The sequence below is a fragment of the Colossoma macropomum genome, unplaced genomic scaffold (genome assembly GCF_904425465.1).
Source record: "Colossoma macropomum unplaced genomic scaffold, Colossoma_macropomum, whole genome shotgun sequence".
Lineage (NCBI taxonomy): Eukaryota > Metazoa > Chordata > Actinopteri > Characiformes > Serrasalmidae > Colossoma > Colossoma macropomum.
The window spans coordinates 22,970,158-22,985,289 of record NW_023494787.1 but is presented as its reverse complement, the minus strand read 5'-3'; the positions used below and the strand labels follow the sequence as shown (position 1 = coordinate 22,985,289).

General features: G+C 39.7%; 1 protein-coding gene across 5 annotated transcripts; it reads right to left on the bottom strand.

Moving 5' to 3' along the window:
* Positions 1–1,201: 1,201 nt before the first annotated feature.
* Positions 1,202–11,903, bottom strand: si:ch211-13c6.2 (uncharacterized protein LOC100000125 homolog). Of its 5 annotated transcripts, none has more exons than XM_036566486.1 (12): positions 11,818–11,903; positions 11,359–11,464; positions 11,067–11,135; positions 9,385–9,409; positions 6,847–6,933; positions 5,732–5,880; positions 5,433–5,558; positions 4,607–4,655; positions 3,037–3,877; positions 2,783–2,840; positions 1,797–2,589; positions 1,202–1,650 (listed from the first exon to the last, which is right to left on the bottom strand). In XM_036566486.1, the coding sequence occupies exons 2-12, from the start codon at positions 11,419–11,421 to the stop codon at positions 1,433–1,435; spliced, it is 2,478 nt and encodes an 825-aa protein (XP_036422379.1). In that variant the 5' UTR covers positions 11,422–11,464; positions 11,818–11,903; the 3' UTR covers positions 1,202–1,432. The 5 variants fall into 5 exon arrangements, with proteins under 5 accessions (XP_036422379.1, XP_036422380.1, XP_036422381.1 ...); XM_036566487.1 differs by having other exon boundaries at positions 11,823–11,895; XM_036566488.1 differs by lacking the exons at positions 11,359–11,464; positions 11,818–11,903 and adding an exon at positions 11,211–11,320.
* Between the last annotated feature and the right edge of the window lie 3,229 nt (positions 11,904–15,132).

Genomic DNA, 15,132 nt, shown 5'->3' with positions numbered 1-15,132 from the left:
ATAACACTGCAGGCCACCTGAACACTATTGAAGAGGCAGGCCTAGAGACTTTATATGATGGGGGAGATCCATATATCAGCACCTACGTCGTTCAAATCTTGTGAAACGATCAGAGAAATACAATTCATTCTCTTAAAATCATTTTAAGATTAATGTTGTACTCATAATGGGTAGAAGACCTTCCCAGATGATGTCAAATATCAGGCCTCTAAAAATCTGGACAATCCAAATGGACAGGGAGATAAGGATCACGCTGCATATAAAGTGGTGTATATTCATATAATTTGGTTAAAATGCATCACATCACAATAACTGACAAACAGCCCAGTGCTCAATGATGGAATTACATATATAGTCAGATATATTTAAATTCCACAATTAAGATTAACTTTCTTTGTGAATCTTTGCAATTAATTGTATATGTTTTAACATGAACATGATGCATGCTGAAAGTGTTCAGCTTATTCAGCTACACTGGTTACTTTGGAGATGTATGGATCCATAAATATACAAATGTACTTACTTTAAAATGTTTTGGAGTGGTATAGGCAGTTTCACTTTTTAGTTATCTGTTACAAATCTGAAAATGAAAATATCAATAAATCGTTGTCCATTCTGTCTGAATCATACAGCACTGTTCAAGCTTATATGGAATCGGGCGAGCAAAGTTATTTGGCTGTTAGTTCTGAGTATGGAAATCTTAAGATGCTTTATTAGCCAATACTGAAGCTGAATATTTCAAAGATTTGCTGTGCAGTCGAAGATGGTGTTTGCCTGGTTGCCCTCGTAAACAGTAAGAAAGCCACTGCCTACCTGCTAACAAATTATTAGCAAGTTGCTAGGAGAGACCTAACGTTAAATATGAAGTGTCATCATGGACTGTTAGGCCGTGTGATTAAAGTGACTGCACCTAAAAACAAATTTCACTTGTGGTGTGGATGTGCGCAAGCATATGGCGAATTTTAATTTTTATAAATTATTTGTTCTAACATGTTTGGGAGTGTTCTTACTTCCTTTGACTACCTACAACTGGTGGATTGTCATGTTGTATGCATCAATATGCTTTTCCTACCAATTCATTTGAGAATTTCTAGTTTTTGTTGCACATACTGAAATACTCTTGCATGAAGTCAAAGCAGATATAAATGATGAATGTTTTGAGTGTGAAGTGAGAATAACAGTTCAAATATTCATCACCAAGTGTCAGTAATCCTGTATTTTAACCAAAACAAGCACTGAATACACCCCAGCCAGGGAAGACTTCACAGATGAAGGGTAGTTAACATAAAAACAGTGCTCTGGACATTAAGAAATTACACACAATTAAAAAAAAAAAATTTATATTTTTGTTGACACTTTCATTCGATTCCTTTTAAGAATAAGAAGAATAATAACAACTACACACATATCTTCACATAATTTAGGAAACGTTTCAATTTGATTTACGTGCCATAAGCTCTAGGAGAGTGACAGCAAGCTTTTCGAGACTGGAGGGGGGTGCCACTTCCTGAGGCGGAGAAGATGAAGGATGAAACGGATCATAGGGTTCTGCACCAGAATCATAGTCACGCTGATAACGTGGCCTTTGCGCTTGGCTCGCGCCATACACCTTTTCTTCCTCTCTTAGAGGTCTGGACTTCCAAAGGCTCTCTGAAAAGAAGAGAAGACTGAAATGAAAATGATGCAGTAATATGATTTGCAGTAACTTGATCGCCTTTTTTGGGACATATGAAAAATCTGTGAAAAATAAAGTCCCAACAGACATCTTGAAGACACAGAATTGCTCATCAGCCTACCTCTTGTATCTCTTCCATCATCATTATCATAACGTGGATAGTAATCCTTGAGATCTTCAGACCGTTCAGCTGATCCCCTTCTTTTAGGGTCCCATTCAAATTCACGCTGACTGTCAAGGCTGCCCTGAGAGTGTCTGAAGTCACCCTCACTATACCTTCCCTCTGCTCCTGCTCTTCTTCTTTCATAGTCTTCATAACCTATAGATTTGTCAGAACCCCTGGTATGTCTAATGTTTTGAAAGCTTCTGGGTTCTTCATTAACATGCCCTGCTCTGGGGTTCTCATCAAAACGTCTGGCCTGCTGGAAACCTGAAGGATCATCTTCAAAACGTCCTCCATGTTGAAAACCTCTAGGCTTGTCCTTAAATTCTTTTGCCTGTTGGAAACCGGCAGGACCATCTTCAAAACATCTTCCATGTTGATAATCTCTGGAGTTGTTCTGAAATCCTCTTGACTGCTGGAAACTGGTACGATCATATTCAAATTGTCTTGATTCTTGAAAATCTCTTGGGAGATTTTCATATCTTGCAGACTCCTGGTAAGAGTCTTTTTCATATCCCTTCATGTCCTCAATGTGTCTGTGGTCTTCAAAATATCTTTTGTTTTCTAAATTTCTGGAATTGTCCTCAAACCGCCGGTTCTCTTGCAGACTTGTGGGATCAGTTGTGAAAGTTCTTGCTTCTTGAAAATCTCTAGGGCCACGCTCATATTTAGTGGTCTCCTGAAATCCATGCACATCAAGACGTCTTTCCATCTGCATGTCCCCACGCTGATCTACCCACCTATGAAAATCCTAGAAATAAAAATAAAAAAATATATATATAATTCTCATTTACACAACTGTGTGCACTAATGAGTACATCCAAAACATTTTCCATATTTGGACTGCTATTCATCACATGATGTCCTAAATGGAACTGTTAATATAATCTGTATAATCTGTATCGTATTTCATTAGTCCTGTTAAAATTTTCAAATGGTCTCACTTGAGATTTTGTGGGAACTGCTCTTCCTGGGTTTTTCGGAACCATGGTTTCAATAAACCTATAAAAAGAACAATTATTAGGAAATCTAATATAAACATTAGTTTGAACAAATGCAGGTTAATCAAAAAAAAATAGTGAAGTGCCTTAAAATGATTAAAAGCCATACAGTCTCACTTTTTTATGAAACGCCAGTTAGTTACTATAGGCTTAATGGTATCACAAAACACCAACCATCCTGGGAAAATGAACCTCACCTCTTCTGTGCAAGTGCTATTTCTAATGGTGTGGCATCAGAGAACCTACTCTTCCTTTTCCTTTTAGCAGGGGGATGTTCCTGAGCATAGTCTTCCAAACCATCTCTGTGTCTTTGGGTATAGCCTTGCACCTCAAAGGACCCAGCCCTTGCTGTATTTTCTACATTTGGAACATGTTCCCTTTCCTCCTCTGCATACTGGAAGCTTCTTCTTGGTCTCTGCAGTTCATCTATGCTACGTCCTCTTCCCTCACATGACGTGTACATCCGATCTTGAATCTGCCTGTCCTGCCTGTAGTCTGTATCTTCTAGGTGTCGAGCTGAACCACTCATCTCTGTGTCAGCAAATCTGCTTCCTGGAAGACCACCACGATACACATCATCTTGCACATCTGAACTTGAATTCCACCCTCTTCTGCGATTTATATCTGGGTAGCATTCATCTTGCCGCCCACCACTATAAGACTTTGCTGGAATAGTTCTGTCAATTTGGTGTCTTCCACTACTGTCTTCTTCTAGAAAAGACCTTACACTAATGTCTCCTTTCAAATAAGGTCTTTCAGTGCGGTTGTCATCTTCATAAGATCTTTGTCTGCCATCTTGATAGTATGTCATTTCACATCTGTCATCCTCTGGGTAGGACTGTCCATGAGCTGCATTATCTCTAGATGATCTTCCATACAGGTCATCCTCATGATAACGAGATGGCTTTCCAAGAGCATCATCCTTCAAATACGATCGTTTGTAACCATCTTCAGCCAAGGGAGATGGCCCACTTCTGTCTCGCCCAGAGTAGGACCTTTCATGAGTATAGGAATGAGAGTCTTCTTCTCTTCCATGGCCTGTAGTGGAATAAAAATTACATGTCAAACTACCTTTTGAGGACTTCAGGAAAAAACAAAAAAAAAAAAAAAACACAACAAGTAAAGTAAGGTAAAGGCAAAAATACACTGTGCAAAATTTCATGACCAGGCTGAATTTCAGCTTCATTGGCCATCGTGAACAAACGAGGTGGGGGAAAAAATAAACCGACCTTGCTATCTGGGTTTAGTTTCAGTGCTTACTGTGGCACATGTTAGTAAAGCTGCTGTAGCACAGTTTCTCAGCATTTTTGTTCTGTACTTGGATGCACAGCATGTTGTTTTGAATTAAACAGCGTTAAAAACCTCCACAGACAAAGCAGTTTGTAGGGGTTGTGTTCCACATGCAGTGAGAGCACTCAAGTAGCAGCATTTCACTCAGACCACTTCCCTTAGATCACATCAGTTTTTATAAATCGTGGGGTTTGGTTGTACACAATGGGCAATTCAAATGTACAGTGTGAGTTGTCATCAAAGAACAAGATTTCCAAACACCGTATATGGCTGGCCTAAAGATATTTTAATCATAGCAGAGAATGGCTTACACCAGCAGCATACTTCAAACAAAAAACAGCGGCAGCATACTTCAGAAAACAAAAAATCCTAATCACCATGAGTTCTTTTCAAGTATATTTACTAGAACTACGAGAGCTTTTATTTAGTTCTTTCGTCTTTTGAAACATACTGCCAGTTTTAGAATACACTCCTCACCTTGATAATCCTTTTTCTGCCTTTGGCCCTCGTCTGGCCGGTTGAGTGCCTTAAATGAAAAACAGACCACTTTCAGGCACACTTTTTGTACATATAGAGAATGTTTACACCTTGCATGAACATCTGCTTTCGGTGTTCGGATCCCATCACATTCAGTGCACACTTGACTGCATGCAAAACCAGGAGCTTAATTTATAAAAGATAAGGTTTTATATAAAATAAAACAAATATATAAGATTTTCCTGGTCTTCCAGATATTGCCTTTACTTCCACAGTTCCCCTTAACTGCCATTTCCTAATTGCACTTTGGACAGTTAATATCGAGTCCTGGAACCACTTTGATATCTTTTTATAGCCTTCCCTTGCTTTGTAGGCGTTGATTAGCTTCATTTTCCGATGTTCAGGCAGCTGCTTAGAGGAGCCCACGGTTGTTGAGTGCACAATGTTTGAGTCAAAGAATTTAATACACTCTGGAAATGTCTTTAGCTGACGAGTCAATTAGGGCCTAAAGAGTTCATTTCAAGACTTTACATGTGGAAGGGTTTCCAAACACACTATTTTATTTATCAATTTAAGTTAATCAAACGTAAGTAACTGTGCATTAATATTTACAGAAAATGTCTAATAGTTTGTTGCAGGTCTGGCACAATACAATACACTTAATGTAAAATATTCACACAATAACATCACATTTTATACTATTTTTGCAGTCAGTCATCTACTCAAGTGTAATGACTTGACCAAAGAGTAAGATTACTGACCAACATGTTCACCCTTCACTTTAATCAGCACACAAAAATAAAAGGGCAGGAAAAAACTGACATACCACTGGAGATCCCCATCCTTCTTGCTTTTCCACAAGTGCAGCCTTAGCCTTCGCAACAAGACCTGGTTGTTTCTGTGAACTTTTGCTGTTTTTCTGCCACGTCACCAAGTCTGGCCTCTTCAATTGCTGTGCACAGTTGTTAAGAGACCTGTTACTTTGAGTAATCAAATTGAAATATATACTTCCAAAATAAAAATGAAGCTGTATGCTAAGGCTGACTATTTTGTGATCATTTCTTTTGCAATGCATCTTAATATTTCACAATCAAATAACTGCAGAAAAAAGTACTTCAATCTTACCAGGTACTTCTGACGGTGCTTGCGGCTTACAACATGGCATACCATTGTACACATGTCCATCACTACTGCACACATTTTACACCTGTACCTCAACTGGACTTTGCCATCATCTGTGAAAGCATCTTCCTCTTGCACCAAAGCACCAAGTCCTGGAAAGGAAAAAAATATGGCAGGAACAGAAAAGAAAAAGCCCTTCATAAAATACTGGCTACTATAGAGTTTGCTAATGACATTAAGGTCACTGGACAAAGAAATTAGTTGCATGCATTTTTTTTTCCCTTAATACTTGGTTATGTGTCCCCTGCCTTAATAAAATCAATCCTGTCGAGTAAGGATTACACCAGTCTCTTAAGGTAGTTTCTTTCCATTCCATTCTAGCCCACTCTTCCACAAACTGGGTGCAGATTTCACCTGTCCTAGTGATCCATCATGTTTGTTGAACCAGTTACATAGAGGCACCCTACAGTTGTCATCCTGGAGTGTAGGAGTGTCAACGTTTGGTTCTCCTTGGACATTAAGCACAAAGTCAGTGGTAGAGTGAGCTGAAATAGACAAGAACTGCACTCTTAAAAAAAAAAAAGATGGTTCTTCAAGGATTTTTAGTTACAAAAATGTTCATAGTTCTATATAGAACCCTCAAAAAACCCTTTGTATGATTAAAGGGTTCTTGACATCATGAAAGTGTACTTCAGTTTGATGGAGAATGTGCTGTATATGCTTCTATAACATTTTTGAAAATAATTCTATATAGCAACCAAAAGGGTTCTTCTATTGTTATGATGTATGATGAGCTTGAAACAATAAACAAACCCTTTTGCGCGCTATATAGAACACCTTTTCAAAAAGATTCATGGTTCTATATTATAACCATTTTTTTTTACTAAACAACCCTTGAAGAACCATCTTTTTAAAAAAGTGTGTCTCAAGAGACTGATGTCATCCTCACCTGGCAGACCTGGTGCTTTTATTAAGGCATTTGGATGCTTAACCAAGTATTAGAGAAGAAATGATGCTTGTGACAAATTTTTTGGGAGACTATATTTTTAATATTAAAATTGTCACTTTTAAATTACAAAACACACAAAGTATCACTACATTTCATAGAGTTGCCTTACCAATAATGGGCTCATCAAGGTTGAGGTATTTCAAGTATTGTTTGATATCGGTCCATTCCGGCAGTGGGAGTGGCATAGGGATGAGGCCTATTGAATTGAGACAAAACAGTCAGCTTCACTCTGTAGGAAAATGTTTACACATCTCCAGAAGAATGAACAAATTTCACATTTCAATTTTCCATCATCAATCCTAGCAAACACATCTATTCTAACAGTTACAACTCTAATATTCAACCATTTAGGTAGCACGTGAAACTAAAACACAACACGTGCACACAATTTGCAATGTTCCAATGGTATCCTGGTTTCAATTTTGAAGAGAGGAAAAGAAAATCTCTGTGTCCATTTGACCAATAATAAGAACAACACTGTAATGACTGCAAGAAAACAGTCTGCATGAGAAAACAGTCATGTTTATGTGCATGACATAACTGAATCTCAATGTCTCTGCAGCACTTCCCAGACAGAAGTTATCAGACAGACTTCTTCCAAGATCCTTGTTAATGCACTGGTATGGAGTCATTCAGCAGGATCGCAGACCACAGCCAGGCCCCAAAAAAAATGCACTTACAGTCCTGTAGTCATCACCTGGTGCAGGATCCTAGACCACAGCCCTGCCCCAAACAGTGCACTTACAGTCCTGTAGTCCTCATTTGCACATGGTTGTAAGGCGTCCCATTTCTTGTTTTGCTGTTCAAAGCGGTGTTCAAAGGCACTCCTTATGTACCATTTGCTGAGGACCGTATCATTGTGAATCAACAGTGGCCTCTTACCCAAATTTCCTTGTGATACAGAAGAGGAGCAGTCAGAAAGGAGGGGGTAGTTTACAGCTGTCTAACCAACACAGAGTAGAAGAGATTCATGTAATTTAACATGTCATTCAGATGCACCAAGATAGTCATTTGAACTGTGCCACTGAAGACAAGCAAATTAGCTCATTTAATAAAACCGGTACGACGGATAATTGTGCATATGCAGAGCCTGCATGTTGCATGAGTCTGTCCCAAACACACGCTTGAAGCCTTCGAGGTCTCTTGCCCTCTACGTCCACAAGTTAAAGGTGTCACCTACATGTGGCCTTGGAGGTGGACAACAGGGTTTAGGGTGCCATTTGGGACAGGGCTCATGTCTTTTACATTAGGCCCTGTCATACAAAGCATCTCTGTGCATGTTTCACACCACTGGCACTTGTTGGCCCTTGTAGGCCCTTGTACAACTGTTTGGCCGATTGGGCACGCTGAATCAGTGTTGCCGTCTGTCCATGATTGGTGCTAGTTCTTCGACATCAGCTTGGTGTGTCAAGGCTGCAAGTTCTAGGTTAGACCAAGCGTGTAACTTTGTCAAGTGGATGTTGATACCAGACTCTCTTACAAGCCCCACAGGTATGTGATTTCTTCAGCGAGTAACAAAAATCCGCAGATTTTTGATGGCATCTTGATGGCAAAATATTAATTTTTAGGACCGAAAGGAAACTTTCAGTTGAATGGAAGGATCACATTCCTGAATGAACTGCACTCTCTGAAAATTCTGAAAATCTCAGAGAAATCAGATAGAGCAGCCAATAATTAACTGAAAGGCAATCAAAGCTGATGCTGTTCCAAGTACAGCATCAAGGCCAGCTCCAAGACTCCGATTCCAACTCTGAACATACGTTTCAAATTCAGAATTGGCTCGTTTAAGCTTTATAAAGAACTTAGGGCATATACTATACTAATATGCATATATTCTTCTTTTATTTTGTAGGTAGTACAATGAACACAGTGTCCAGCATTTATATCCAAGTGTCCAGTGTATTATGTTCCAGGGCTGAAGACTCCTAAGTACATTAAACTGGCTAACTCACCATGTTTGAATTCCAGTGATGTCAAAGAATATGGGGGCCAGGAGTGCACAAGAGCACAACTAGTTACGTTCTCCCTGCGTGTGAAGGATGGCTTCATTCCTTTCTCGTGGATACGGTGAGACTAGCCAGTCAAGGATATCTGTTGGGGCTAACATACTGAACAAAGCACTTTTGTTGCCCTTCAGACGCACATGACGCCATGGGAGCAGCAGCCCTAAAATACTCGATAAGAAAAAGGTGTCCCAGAGGAAACATATTAGCCCCCTGGTACTTCTTAGTTCACAGAAACTTCACATCAACTGTAGAGAAAAGTTGATACGCTGTTTACCTAAACAAAAGTTTACTACAGCGTTCATATAATACATGTGATCACAGTAAACTACAGAAATGGTTGGAGACAATACGGCTTCTACTGGTTCACTATACCATAAATAAAGAAACCGCTTGTCTTACAGACTGTCCATCGAATGACGGCAGTGCTATAATGGGAAACGGGCAAAGTGAGAGGAAACAACAGAAGGCACAATGGTTGGACTGGTCAATTTATCAAATACTAATCAATTGATTATATAAACAAACTTTAGTTGCAGCTTTATCTATAAACATTAATAAATGTTATTTTGTTTTTGGCACAATACAACCAGCAGCCGAGAGATGATTAAAGCTGTTTTAACATAGTTTGTAGAATTACTTACCCTTAGCAGCCTGCGCCTCTTCCTTCTTTGTAGAGTTATGGCCAAAAAGTGCAGAAAAACAGATATAGGTGAGTAAACTGGTAACAAATCATATCAGACTTTAAACCTGCCATCAGTCTCTTTCAAACACAAAAATAAAGAGGTTAAACCCAACACTTACATTAATGTCCTTTTTACGCAAGAGAATGGGAAGGACAATGTGTTTTTTTGAGTGGAATTAACTTTTTTGCCATTTAAAACAAAAACAAATATTTGTCGAAACAGATTCCATAAGAAATCAACGTTTAGGATCCATCTTGCATTTTTGTAAGGAAACAAAAAACCCTTTGAAACTCCACTTGGGTTGAGAGAACACAGTGTAGTGAGCGGAAAAGATCAGTAATAAGTTCAGACATAACTTCAAATACAATCATAAAGCCAGAACCATGATTCCTCGTTCCAGATATATACAGACAAGTGAGAAAGTGACTGTGTGGTGCAAAAGAACTTGGAGAGCGATGCAAGTATGTGCAATTCGTGAGGTGAGACCAGAAATAAAGTTTCAGAAACAGAAAGGTCATTCCTTGTGTCCAAGCGCACCTCCTGCTGTCAGAAAGTGCAGGAAATTAACTGAACCCGTTACACAAACCAAACAGACAGTTTGGAACAAGTTATGAAGGTCACCCACACAAACCAATTAACAATAAGCAATGAATTTGGTAAATGTGAGCCTATGTTGAATCACATTTATGTCACACAGCAGTGACATCTTTAATGCTGAGATCCTCGCTGGACGAACCACATTAATGTGTTTGGCAGAATTACATTTTCTTGCAAGGATGGAGTCTGGAGTCATAAAACTGTTATCCACCGGGTTTATCCAAAGTCACTTTTTCAATGTAAGGTCCCCAGACTCCTTAAAAGGGATTCATGTGGATCCATGAGGGAAAAAAAATGCAAACCCGGTCAAAAAACTGATATGGGGTCGAAAGGCATATACTTGGTAGTGCCTGGAAGAAACTATACTCCAGTCCTCACTCAACACATCAGGAGTGAGAAGGAATGACAAAGCTAACTTTAAAGTTGGCAACTCCTCAGACTCCAAAGAAGAAGCAGGAGGAACTAAAGCATACAGCTTGGATAATATCCAAAATAGACGTATGTGCAATCTTCCAGCAGAGAAGGCAATGGCAAACTAACCATTGTTTTCATATGAGAAGAACGAATGAAGTCTCCAGCGGCATACACAGCACTGCAGGCCACTGGAACACTGTTGAAGAGGCAGGTCTGGAGACTTCAAATACTGCGAATGGATTGGAGAAGTACAGTTCAGTACTTCTCTTAAAAACATTTTAAGATGAACATTGCACTCATGATGGGTAGAAGACTTTTCCAGATGTCAAATATTAGGCCTCTAAAAATCTGGACAATCCAAGTGGACAGGGAGATAAGGATCACACTGCATATAAGGTTTTGGTTAAAATGCATCACATCACAATAATTGACAAAACAGCCTAACACTCAACAATGGAATTATTCATTTATTTAGATATATTCAAATTTCACAGTGAAGATTAACTTACTTTGTTAATATTTGCAATGAATTGTAAGTGTCATTAACAAACATATGTATGTTAAAAGGGTTCAGTTTATTCAACTACACTGGTTACTCTGAAAGCGTATGAATCCACAAATATACTTACTTTCAAATGCTGTAAAGTAGTTAGATGGACCTTATATTGAGTTTCACCGTTTAGTCTTCTGTTACAAATCTGAAAAGTAAAATGATAGTAAGGAAAAAGGACACAATCGAAGCATATATTAAGTCCACACAGCAGCCACCTTACTTTGTTATCCATCCTGTCTGAATCATACAGCACTGCTCAAGCTTATACTGAATCGGGCGAGTAAAGCCATTCAGCTGGTAGTTCTGAGTACGAAAATCTTAAGATGTTCTACCAGCCACTGCTTCAGCTGAATATTTAAAATGTTTACCGTGCAGTCGAAGAAGACGTTCGACTGGTCGTCGTCGTAAACAGTCAGTAGTAAGTCAGCCATTGCCTACCGGCTAATGAATTATTAGCAAGTTGCTAGAAGAAACCTAGGTTAAATATGGAGTAAAATGATTAACGTTAGCTACAGCTCGCCAGGTTACCCTTACATCTGAACACAGAAGAAAGGAAAATGTGGTTACATAAATAAATTAGTTTTGACCTAGCTTGACTAGGTTTCGTTAGTTAGCTAACTTAGCTAACATTTGAATAACAACGCTAACCATGTCAGGAACATTTGTTGCTAGCGAGCTTAGCTACCTAGCCACTTAGCAAGTTTCCCTGATAAATAGCCCATCTAGCTAGCTAAATCTCCACGGACTGTTAGGCAGTGTGGTTATAAATTGACTCGAGTTTGCATCTGGCTACACTACCCCTCAGTTTTTGACTAAAAAAGTATTACTTTACTAATGCGCTTAAGCTCTCCAGAACCGGTTTATGAGGAGCCTGGCCACTTCCTATTCCCCCGTTACATCAAAAACAAACCTGCTAAACGGCAGAACGCACCCGCGAGCGAGTCCTCAGTGAATGGGAGTGAATGGCGCTCAACGGCTAAAAACGAAAAGTTAAAATAGTTTCTCATCACTCGCCCAGAACCTTTCTTTAATTTTAGAAAATAGAAGGATGTATTTCACTAAAAACACAAAGAAATCGTACCTATATATTTCCTTTTTTCTACAGCAAACGGGTTTTTAGGCAGTAGAAGGCGGGCTTTACTGCTAGAGCGTGATGATTGATTGGCGAGCGGAGCAGCTCATTGACTGTTCGCGCTCACTGACGTCATGAACATACACGAGGCGCCGTTTTAAACACCTATAGCTCGAGTTTAGAAGCTCTTAAAAATATAACAGCAGTGTTAAAATGTTTTATGCTATTCTGTGTTCAGGAATGATTGTATTCTTTTACATTAAATATGTTTAAGCATTTATAAACTATGATTTTGCTCAAATGCTCCGTATCAACCTATTCCTTTTGGACTCGCTCGGGAGCGCCCTCTAGCGTCTGAGAAACCCGGAAGACATTGCAGAGTGGTAAATCTCCTCTCTAGAAGTTCTCTGGCTCTTCTTCCTTCCTTTCTTCCTTCGCCTTTGGTTTCCTCCGCTGCTAATGCCACTCAGTGGCCGATAGCAGATACCGCCACCAAGCGTTCGCCGTCTAAACTGTACCACTGAGAGAGGAGGATGGATTTACACAATGTACCAACCAACATTAAGCCATATTAAAAAATAACTCGTTATGGTACACTAACCATTTATCTGTTTCAAAACAAATTGCTGAAACTGAGTATTAATAACAGTCTCAATTTCCAGACAATGTTAAAAATACCATGTAAACATTGCTACAGTTTCAGTGTTTCTTTGTAACATTTTTACAAAATGTACAATTAATTCACTAGTCCATACTGTCCATCTATTAAAACAAATCTGTCGCAAACATACACACATTTACATGTAACTGCCCATTTGGCCTATAGCAGTTTAGCCCTGCCCATTCCATTGAAGTAATAAGGAGTGTTGTTACTGCAGACAGTCTGTATCAGTGTGCATGATGTGCAGAAAACAATTTGATGTTATGTTAAGGCTAGCTGTTGGGAAGCAAAAAAAGGCAGACATCCAAAACGAGTTGCTGAACTTTATTTTATCTGATGTTTATCGGTATTCAGTCCGAACTTCATCATACATTTCAGCCCTGAGTTCTTTTTGAGGGAGGTGCAGTGCAGGGCAGTTAATCAGAAAGGAGGTCATTTACCTATATTAGTCTTAAATTCACAGTAACAAAACAGCTTTTTGTTTTGATTCTAAAGGATTAAATGGGAATTCCACTGAATTTCTAAATATTTGCATAATCATATAGTTAAGATGGGTGGTTTGATGTAAATTCTTCAGAAACAAATGAATCAGAATCATTCACATTAGTGGTGATAGGAACCACATGTCTGCCTATAAGAAATCCCTCACATAAAGTTATCACATGAAATAGTTATGGATACACTGCCTGTTGCCTGAGACATTGTTTTATAATTATGTTATAGACATCGAGACCCCTGATTTCCCTCAGGGAGTGACTACATGAGCTTTTTCAGCAAAACAAATAGTGATAGTAACATGATGCGGTATCTTCCTGGATCGGCACCTTGTCACGGCGGAAGAGCTTGTGTGGTCTAGAAATTTTCAGAGCTAAGTTGTCTGGAGCAATATGCTCCTGGTAGGGTCTACCAGGGCAAACAGGTGTGGAGTGAAGACCCAGACTAACATGATCCAAAATCCCCTATGAACAATGGACACAATATATCATGTACCCTGCCCGGGACATGGTTAATGGGACCTACCCCTCGACCCAGGCCCAGAGGTAGTGTTCCTTGGCAAACGGCTGGTGGCTGGGCAACCCAGTCTAAATCCAATCTAAATTTGTAATTGGACTTCTGTGCTAGTCATGGATTGTCTATAACGAACACCAAATTCGAAAACAAGGATGTTCATAAGTGTACTTGGTACAAGACCTCTTTGGGTCAAAGGTCAACGATCAGCTTTGTTGTTGTTTCATCTAACTTGGGCACATAGGTTCTAGACACTTAGGTAAAGATAAGTGCTGAGCTTTGAACCGATCACCATCTGTTGGTGAGTTGGATCAGATGGCGTGGAAGACTGGTTCTAAGACCTGGCAGACCCAAGTAAGGGTTTGCTGGGAACAATTGGCAGAGGCCCCTGTCCAGAATGATTTTAACTTCCACCTCTGTGAGAACTTTTTTCATGTGCTGGAGGAGGTAGGAGACATGGAGTCCGAATGGACCCTGTTCAAAACCTCTATTGTGGAAGCTGCTAGGTGTAGCTGTGGCCAGAAGGTTGTTGGTGCTTGTCAGTGTGGCAACCCAAGAACCCATTAGTCGACACTAGTGGTGAGGGAGGCAGTCAAGCTGAAGAAGGAGACCTTTTGGGACTGGTTTGCCCTCAGCAGATAGGTACTGATGGACCAACTCAGCAGACAGGTACTGATGGACCAACTCAGCAGACAGGTACTGACGGACCAACACAGCAGACAGGTACTGACGGACCAACAAAGCAGACAGGTACTGACGGGCAAAAAATACGCCTCTGCAATGTGGCATGGACCTTGGGAACAGTACCCTTTGTCTGGCAGACTGAGGTGGTGGTCCCTGTTTTTAAGAAATGGGACTAAAGTGTGTATGCCAATTACTGAAAGTGGCTCAGGATCCCACAGAATGAGCTGGAGGAAGTTGCGGGGGACAGGGTCGTGTGGGCTTCTCTGTCTTCCATATAGCAACCATGACCCTAGCTGGATCAAGCAGGTTAAGAAGATGAAGATGAAATGATGCAGTGTGATTCTACCTGTTGTCTTCTTTCACAGATGGTATGAGCAACTAAACTGGTTCTCTGTGGTTTTGAGTTGGATATGCATTGAATGCAGATACTATAGTGAAATTAATGAGAGCTGAAACTCATCTGTCTCTTTCAAACTGCTAAATTACCCTATCATACAGCAAGGCAACAGAATGACAATTATTACAGACGGGTAACTAATCCTCTTGTGGAAGCGAGCAATTGTAGCAGGAAAATGTGTGGCACAGTTAACCCACCAGGGGTCAGTTTAATTCTAACAAAAAAAAACAAAAAAAACAAAACATAATGGAATTTACAGAAAGCAAATTTTGTAATGGGAAAAGGACACTGATATTGTTATTATCAGATCTAATTCCACA

What these genes read in the sequence shown, in the direction of transcription:
- si:ch211-13c6.2 (XM_036566486.1), bottom strand. Translation starts at nt 11,421, where the DNA reads ATGGCTGACTTACTACTGACTGTTTACGACGACGACCAGTCGAACGTC. An exon ending in CCTTGATGAGCCCATTATTG is followed by an intron (nt 5,881 to 6,846) that starts GTAAGGCAACTC and finishes TTTCCTTTCCAG; the next exon opens with GACTTGGTGCTTTGGTGCAA. An exon ending in CAGTTCCCACAAAATCTCAA is followed by an intron (nt 2,590 to 2,782) that starts GTGAGACCATTT and finishes TTTTATTTCTAG; the next exon opens with GATTTTCATAGGTGGGTAGA.